Source organism: Hydra viridissima, unplaced genomic scaffold, assembly GCF_058129835.1.
Source record: "Hydra viridissima isolate aposymbiotic clone 2 unplaced genomic scaffold, HvirCarnegie_v1 scaffold_2, whole genome shotgun sequence".
Taxonomy (NCBI): Eukaryota; Metazoa; Cnidaria; class Hydrozoa; order Anthoathecata; family Hydridae; genus Hydra; species Hydra viridissima.
This window is the reverse complement of record NW_028324301.1, coordinates 20,221,623-20,230,165: the sequence shown is the minus strand read 5'-3', so window position 1 is coordinate 20,230,165 and position 8,543 is coordinate 20,221,623. Positions and strand designations below refer to the sequence as shown.

The following is an 8,543-nucleotide window of genomic DNA, read 5'->3' as shown; positions in this document are numbered from 1 at the left end:
GCTTCTTTATGGCCAATCATACTGAAGCGCGATTGCAGCGAGACTTTTTAATTATGTACTTATTAAATTTTACAAATTTGTAAACAAAAACTGTTAAGAAAACAATGCTACCAAGTATGCAACCAAGTACAAGCATTAGAAAAGTCGAATCATAAGTTTATGTTAATTTTTCATACTTATTAGAGCTTTACAAAAGAAGATTCTTGTATTAGATGAAAAGTTTAATTAGCCAGAGATTTTAATAATTAGTTACTTTTTGGTTTATGCAGTATAATTACTTTTAATACCTTTGTATAACAACCAATAAAAGTTTTTGAATCTTTAAAATCAAAGCCTTTGTCCATAATAAATTAAGTATTGACTATAAACCATATAAGAAATGTTTTTGTGGCGGAAAAACTACTTACTTTCCTTTTTTTTATTAGGGAAATTGCTAAAAAATCTGCACCGGATTGGGAGAGTCATATCATTGTTCATTATGCAGCAGTCTAAATGAAAAAGGGAACTAAGAATTGCTGTCGAGTAGACAGTGCCGTCCTTTGCATCGATCATCAATTTCTGCTTGCCATCCAAGATGCCATTAAATCTGTTTCACCAGTCGGAGCTTAATTACTGTACAAAGCTCTTGCTTAAAAATTACAGAAATCAACACTAAGTAAACAAAGGATTCAAAAAGAAGTCAAGCTAGTTAATGATGATTTGAAAACTAAGGGAGGTGAACTCAAATTGAATCTCAAAATCATCAAACCTGTTCATACACGTTTTAATTCCATTTTTATGATGATTGAATCAGTGCTTACAATGCAAAAGCCTCTGGAGGATACCCGTGATTTTCTTTGGCAAAATAAGACTGGACTTGCCCAAGTTATGTCTGACGAGGAAGAATTTATCTTGTTGAATGAAATTTTGCCACTTTAACAAACTTCAAGATAAAAGTCCCTTTTAGCTGATTTGGAACCAACTTCTGACTGGTTTGGAACTAAAATTTATAAACTGGATTTTGAGATAAAAAGACCCTTTCCTCATTTTAATCCCAGGCGATGTAGTTGGCATTAAAGTTTCCTAATTTTAATGCCAATAATATTGCTTAAGTTGTAGGATACATGCTCAATCCATCATTTCGAAGTACTCCTTTATCTATGGCAAACAGGTTTGAGGAATGTCCGTGATGAGATTATAAACAAGCATTCAAATTGTATCAACTTCTATGTTAGGACTTAAACACAGTCTGCAAATGACACTGCTTCACTGGAAGAGGAACATGCTGTTGATTGAAAGCAAATAAATTTTTTTCAAGCCTCATGATCAACAACAAAACTAAGTACAGTCCAAGAAAAGTTTGATATTGAAAAAGATTTTCAAATGCTTTTATCTAATCTCAAGGTCAAAGCTTAAAAATCCCTTAATCCTTCGGAGTGGTAAAAAAAGGAATTCAGGAATTTTCCCACTTTTGTCAAGCATTGCAGAAAATGGTTATGTACAGGATTAATCTCAGGAACATTTGAATGCTTTTCAGCTGGTGGCAACATTTTTAAGGATCTTTTTTTAATTCCTTTGCTAGATCGAATATTATTAGTGAAATCTTTATTCTTATTTTAGAATAAAGTTTAATGGGTGCAAAGAAAGCTAACCAACTTCATATCCATCCTACTATTTAAAGAGAACTGAAAAATATGATGGCAATTCCGTCTTAATTCCCAATTTCAAAAAAACTTATCTTAACAAAATTTTTAAAAATATTTCTAAATACTTTATAAGACTTATGAGTTTTTACAATATATGCAAATTTAGCAAAATATAATTTTTTAAACAAAAAATATACTCATGATTTACAAAAAAACTTTCAAATGGATGTTCTAATCTCGTAGAAAAGCAACTAACATGTGCAAACAACCTTAAATGATCTAATCAGTTAGGTTTATTGAGTACCCGGCTCATGTAATGCCTCAAATAGAGCTTATTTTGGTACAAGGAATATTCTAGCAAATAGGAACTTTGATTTAATTGAATCTTAACCGACGTACTGCCAAAATATTTTGAACAAAAATATAAAAACAATTCAGTCAAAGATTGCAGATTTGCCTCACCAAAGAAAATATCAGAGATGACAATTGATGCTACAAAGAGGTATGCAGAGGTATGCACCTGCACTCCACTTTCTGAAGTTAAAGTTATTCAAATACAAACTGAACCTAAACCAAATGGCAAACAAATTTCTTTTAGTTTTTATAAAACTTTACTACATGATATTTGGAAACTACATTTTTGAAAACTTCAATCTCATTCAAATAAATATGTATCAGATTTATTCCTTTTTAGTTTTTCGTTTCTTATTGATGTAAACAATAATGAAAACAGTTTTAAAAAGTAACGAAAAAAAAAGGTTCGAAAGATCGACTTTTACAAGATTTTCAAAATTTGTATCGTATAGAAAGAAGAAAATCAATTCTTGATGTCGTTTCGTGTTGTAATTCAAATACTTTTATTTTAAATACTTCTCACTTTTTTTTCCCGCTACAGCGGCACATTTAAGAACTAATACTAGTTCAAATTATTCATGTATTTTTCATCCATAGATAGAAGACATGTAAATTATTAATGTTATATTTCATTTAAAACTCATTTTATAAAACCTATTTACAATAACTAATTATACATTTACGTGCATAAATCGATTATTTATAGTATATTATTTTATTACTTATCAACTGGTATTATGTAAATACGCCCGTTATTTATTTACATTTCAACTTTTTCTCATCGGGAAAGATTTGCTTAGCTGGGGTCAGACCTAATAACATAATGTGCCGATCGTAAGCTTTTGTCTTAATAAATAAATTATCGGTTCCATGAAAGCGGTCTAAAACACCCAGCGTCCCAAAATTATTCACAAACCTAAGAAAAAGAAAAATATCAAAAAGTCATATAGACAAATATATATACAGTTATTATATAAGTAAAAATGTTTAAATTCTTAAAATTTTCAATAGCCAATATCAGTATTATAATGCAGCCAAAGAAAACATTTTTTATTTTGAAAAAACAAACTCACTTTAAGTGATGATAATCATGAGCTTCGGGTGAAGGTAGGAATGGAAGGTGGTATCCGCCATGAGCAATATGTGTAGAGGTGAGCGCAATACAATACCAAAGAAGTGTTGTAGCTTGATGGGAACCCATGATGATGGGTCCCATAGAAATTGGAAAAAGGTTACAGACAATGTGCTCCAAGGGATGTGCATAAATACAGACAATTGAGATAGGTGCTGTCCATTCATGATGAATCTTGTGGATGTGCTTATATAATCGAGGATGATGGGCAGCCCTTGATTAAAACAAACTTGTATTTTTTCATATAAAATTGCAAGTTGGAGTAAAGAGTGATCACTAACTAATGACACAAATTTGACAGCTCAGAAATTTTTGAGCAGGTGCCTTTTTTTGATGAGGCTTGTGTGGTCTGATTGCGTGCTTCTTTTTCTCTCTTTGAGCACCAAGATTCACATCTTCACTGTTTTTTATTTTCAATTTAGATATTAAAAGTAGAAAAAATGAGCTGTGATTGAATGCGTGTACAAATATTGCAAATACTGTTATCTAAGTTTATCAAGAAAATCAATTGTAATTCATTTTAGGATGAAAAGTCAGTTGACAGACTGACTTTTCATCGTAAAATTAATTTCTTTATTGGTTCTGAAGTTGTAACTAATTTAGTGCAGTTTTATTAACTAATGATCACTTATTACTTTTACAATTTAAACTCATACCTTTTAAATCATGTAAAGAAAAAAGCATAACTCTATCTTTAAACCTACCTATGGGAGTAATAAAAACCCACTTCCTCCACTAATATGAATATGCACATTTCAAACAAGACCCATTGAAATGTCGGAAGCTCTTCAGGCTCATAAGTTGTACCACGTAATGTACTTAACATATAGAGCGGTACTGAAGCACACAACCCAATCAACTGATTGAATAGACAAACTCGTATTGCTTTCAACAGTTTCTTCCTATCTACCTTTAAGAAAGATTAAGTAAACAAAGGTGGTGAGAGCCACATATTTATTTAAATCTATAGTTTAATAAACTGTATAATTTAACATTGATGTTAATGAAAATAAAAAATGAAAGAATACACCAAGTTGCAGTTTACCCCTAAAGATGTCTTTATCAGTAAAAAAAAATCACAACTTTTAAATTTTTAAAAAATATCCTTTAAAAGTTAACAAAAAAAAAATCTTTTAAAATCATTATTAAAGTTTTATCACTACATAATATTTATATTACTTGCTCATCTTCCTGTATTTTGTATTTTTGCACAAACTTTGGCTTTACTACATCCAAATACAAGAAGAACAATCCATTCAACCAGAAGTATACAAACAAAAAGGAATGCATCCCTAAATCAAAAGCATTTACAATTTTATACCTAATTGTTAAAACAATTCACACACAAAAAAAAACCCTTCCCAGTTGTAGCAAACAAAACACAACATACCAACAGTAGCAAATAGGAATTTATGGCCACCAAAAACCCCATGGAAAGCAGAACCCCAAATATTTTCATATAAGCTTTTTGATGCTCCCCAGAACTGTTGAAAATGCCTATAGCATAGTACAAATGAAACTTCTTCAACTCATTTTAAACATATTTTTTAGCTGATATTTTTAATTTTAATACAAAACATACCAAGTGACTGAATTCCTAAATGATGCAAAAGCAAGTATTGCAGTACCAATTATAAAAAAAAACTTCTTTGCTGCAGTCAGCAACTGTAGTTTTGTCTAAACAAATTGTTAATGGTATAGTTATATCATTGTAAAAGTTATTGATATAAAATCAACAAGATATTATTAAAGATGCATGTATGGACGCATGCATGCATGTCTGTCTGTCTGTCTGTCTGTCTGTCTGTCTGTCTGTCTGTCTGTCTGTCTGTCTGTCTGTCTGTCTGTCTGTCTGTCTGTATGTATGTATGTATGTATGTATGTATGTATGTATGTATGTATGTATAAAGGAGGGTGTAGACCACAGCAATATGAATTTATATTTGTTTGTTTGTTTGATTATTTGGTTTTTTTGTGTTTGAGTGCATGTAAAAATGTTTTACTTCAGAGGGAGTCTTGCTTGTTTTTGGTTTTGCCCAATCAGGAAGTTCCTGGTCAGAAACATGTTTTAAATTCTCCATTTAATGTAAGTTACGTTGTAGCTCTCAGTTATTAATACTACACTACAAGAAAAAAGAACGTTTTTAACAAAAAGAATAAAACGAAACACTATCTGCATTTACTCTATATGGAATATCTTAGCATTTTGTTAAACTTTAGCTATTATTTGATGATTTCTAATTGTAAAATGTGCATAGCAACTTGACAAACTATTTTCATTAAAATTTATTAATTTCACAAAGTTCTCTTATTTTCAATGCGCGATTGTCATAAATTCTAAGACACTTGATTTTTAAAAAAGTTTTCAGCTCATTTTAACTAAACCTTGTGATAACTCCTTTTTTTTGTAAGGAACTTTGTACTTAGTTTTGATTTATTGACATCATATTTTGCCACTGTCCAGAACATTGTTTACAGTCTTTTTAAAGTGTGACCGTAAAAATAAAGAATAGATAATCATGGGGGGTTAAAAATCAAACAAATTACTTAGCAAAAATTTAACTGCAGTTCAGACTTTCTACTTTTCAGTTAATCAAATGATAATATATAAGTTCAAAAAAAACTTTGGCAACTTAGTTACAAATAGATTTATTTTCAAATGTATTCTTGTAAAGAAGTTCATTTCTTTACTAAACATTTAAACCACGGGCTGTCTAGAGAGTTGTCCTGATTGGTTAGATCATAATAATGCTTTTCTGTAAACAAGGACGGTTCCTTTTATTCACGGGGGTAAAGATATAGAAAATATAGTTCTTTCGATTACAACCTTTACCCCCTGATACTCTTAAAGTACTAACAAAATAATAATTCACTCTTTTAAAACAAAATAAACCCACCATCCCGGTTGCCCATCCCAATTGAAATAGATTTAGGTAACACTGAATCGCAAGCTCTAGTTATTTTCCAACTGTTTGCTAGTAAACAACTTTTCGTCAACATGCAAGCCGTTCGAAATAAGATGGCCACCCTCAAGGCCAAACTTGAGGAGGCTGAAAAAGCAGCAAGCGATGCAGAAGAAGAACTAAAACATACCAACGAGAAAGCAGACCAAGCAGAAGAACTCGTAAGTTTTAGAATTAAATAGCAGAAGTAAAGTTATGAGTTTTTATAGGTTATGTTTGTCTTTCCTATGAACAACGTGCAAAAGGCGTTGTACGTATGAAAGAAAGATGCAAAGCTTATTTTAATCGGCGTGTATAACTAGTCCTAAGAAATATAAAAGAAGATTTTTTTTTCAAGTGTAATATCTTTAAATACTGCAAATGACAAAAGTGCTTTAAAATCAAATGTTTTTATATTTTTGCTTGTAAATTTAAATTTGATTAGATTAGAAACTTCCTCATTTCTTGTTTTCTTTTTAAATATTGTTTTGATTTTGCAAAATTAAATATTCTTTTGAGATAAAAGTCAATAATAGATTCTTACATATAAAAGATTTTACAGCAACTGTCAAATGCATAATAAATAAAATATTCATGAAATTGTAAAAATGCACACTTCAAAGTTGCCGGATGATTTTTAAAAAAATTTTTTTTTTTTTCTTTTTTTTTCTTTTTGTGCCTTATTAAAATTCGGTTGTTAAATGGAAAACCGCAGAATTTATCAACTCTTCACTTTTAATATAGGTAGTTGAACTAACAAAGCAACTTTCAGATCTAGAGGACGAGCTTGATGCAGCTGAATCAAGATTGACTAATCTTCAGGAAAAACTTGCAGAAGCAGAAAAACTTCACGAAGAACACGATCAAGCGCGAAGAATCCTTGAAAACCGAGGAAAGTCTGATGGTGGCCGTATAAGTCGTCTTCAAGCCGAGTTAGACGAATTGACCGAACTTAACAACGAGGTAGTCGAAAAGTATACTGATCTTACACAAATCTTGGCCGAAGGAGAAGAGAGACTTGACCAAGAAGAAGAAAGATGCGAAATTGCCGACTCACGAGTAAAGACACTTGAAGTTGAAGTGACACAAGTGGGAAATACGCTTAGAAGCATGGAAATTAACGAAGGTCAAGCTTCTGTAAGAACAGAAAGCGGAGATACAAAAATTTCAGAAATGGAAGCTAAATACCAGGATATGGAATCTAAAGCAGCGGAATTTGAAGAAAGGGCCAAAGAACTCGAACGACGTCAAGAAGAGTTGGACGAAGAACTACAGATCGAAAAAGACAAGTATAACCAAACCAAAACGGAATTTGACGCTTTATGCGCTCATATCAACGAGATGTAAATTCTATCGCGGTTTTATTCCATTTTTATCCCTTTTCTATTATTAAGACTTAATTTTCATAGAATCTGTAAATAGTATTTTTGCGAGACTTATTTACTGTGTATTATTTTATTTAGTAAAAAAAATCTTCGCAAGGAGGAGTGGATATTAGTATCACCTATTCCATAAAAAATATAAAATTTACAGGCATAAAAATATTACGCAGTTTAATTAAGTTGCATGTATTAATCCCCCTCATGAAATCAATTGTAAAAATACTTAATGGATCAAAAAATATGACCTATGAAGGCATTAAACAGCTCAGCAGCGAAACATTTCAAAAATTTTAAACCTTGTGTTATGACGTATTAGGCTAGCGAAACAGGATTAGTCACTAGACATTGCCTAATAAAGATTTAAAGTCTGCCATTAAATAATACAACAATTACATTCACTATTTGGACAATTTACAACCTGAAACTATGACCACTTTTATTAGCTTACAATAAATAAGAAGGATTATTCTCTGAAAGTATAGATGGATTGATAAAGAGAAATGTACAGAAGTTAAGAAAAGAATTAAAGGAAGTTATAGAAATTTCAGCGATTGAAATTTTGAGAAATCGTTTAGGAACCCGGGGAAATTAGTTAATGAATGAAATTCTTCTACAGAATCAAAACCCTATAATTGATTTGTTAATCCATTCCAGTTCAATCTATTATAACTTCAAATACACTTGAAATCAGCTCGAACTACAAAAAATATTATTAGAGAAAGATCTCCAATAGCCCAAATACTATACGCCTTTTACAATGGGCGTCTGCATATTAATGCAAGGAAAGGCCATTTGTCTTCCTCGTTTAAGAGAAATAAGTAATTCTCAACAGAATTATTTAATACATTTTATGGAATTAAAACATGGTTAAGATCAACAATGATAGATAACAATTGCCTGAGCTATCTGTATTGTGCCTTCACAAAGCTATCAGCCGTTTTTGAAAGCTTTAAAAGCTCAGATATTGGTACGAGACAATTTCTTTTTCTTTTTGGAACTTTTATGAATACTTTTGTTAGATTTATTTAAACGGCTTATTGTTTTATTTAAATACTTATAAATTCCTTGTGAAAATAACTTTTTCATAAGTTTAATTGGCATATTTGAA

The 8,543-nt window shown here is 30.8% G+C and overlaps 2 protein-coding genes across 2 annotated transcripts; one reads left to right on the top strand and one right to left on the bottom strand.

Moving 5' to 3' along the window:
- Positions 1-2,588: 2,588 nt before the first annotated feature.
- LOC145195503 (fatty acid hydroxylase domain-containing protein 2-like) lies at positions 2,589-5,262 on the bottom strand. Its single transcript, XM_090078985.1, has 7 exons — positions 5,115-5,262; positions 4,694-4,788; positions 4,502-4,608; positions 4,291-4,403; positions 3,816-4,021; positions 3,053-3,325; positions 2,589-2,895 (listed from the first exon to the last, which is right to left on the bottom strand). Exons 1-7 carry the CDS (start codon positions 5,190-5,192, stop codon positions 2,736-2,738), a joined length of 1,032 nt encoding a protein of 343 aa, XP_089935111.1. The 5' UTR covers positions 5,193-5,262; the 3' UTR covers positions 2,589-2,735.
- A 725-nt stretch (positions 5,263-5,987) lies between these two features.
- On the top strand, positions 5,988-7,537 carry LOC145195612 (tropomyosin-1-like). Its single transcript, XM_080073385.2, has 2 exons — positions 5,988-6,235; positions 6,798-7,537. Exons 1-2 carry the CDS (start codon positions 6,110-6,112, stop codon positions 7,398-7,400), a joined length of 729 nt encoding a protein of 242 aa, XP_079929511.2. The 5' UTR covers positions 5,988-6,109; the 3' UTR covers positions 7,401-7,537.
- Positions 7,538-8,543: the final 1,006 nt, after the last annotated feature.

What these genes read in the sequence shown, in the direction of transcription:
- LOC145195503 (XM_090078985.1), bottom strand. Translation starts at nt 5,192, where the DNA reads ATGGAGAATTTAAAACATGTTTCTGACCAGGAACTTCCTGATTGGGCA. An exon ending in AAATACAGGAAGATGAGCAA is followed by an intron (nt 4,022 to 4,290) that starts GTAATATAAATA and finishes TCTTTCTTAAAG; the next exon opens with GTAGATAGGAAGAAACTGTT. An exon ending in GGTTTTTATTACTCCCATAG is followed by an intron (nt 3,326 to 3,815) that starts GTAGGTTTAAAG and finishes GTTTTAATCAAG; the next exon opens with GGCTGCCCATCATCCTCGAT.
- LOC145195612 (XM_080073385.2), top strand. Translation starts at nt 6,110, where the DNA reads ATGCAAGCCGTTCGAAATAAGATGGCCACCCTCAAGGCCAAACTTGAG. An exon ending in CAGACCAAGCAGAAGAACTC is followed by an intron (nt 6,236 to 6,797) that starts GTAAGTTTTAGA and finishes CTTTTAATATAG; the next exon opens with GTAGTTGAACTAACAAAGCA.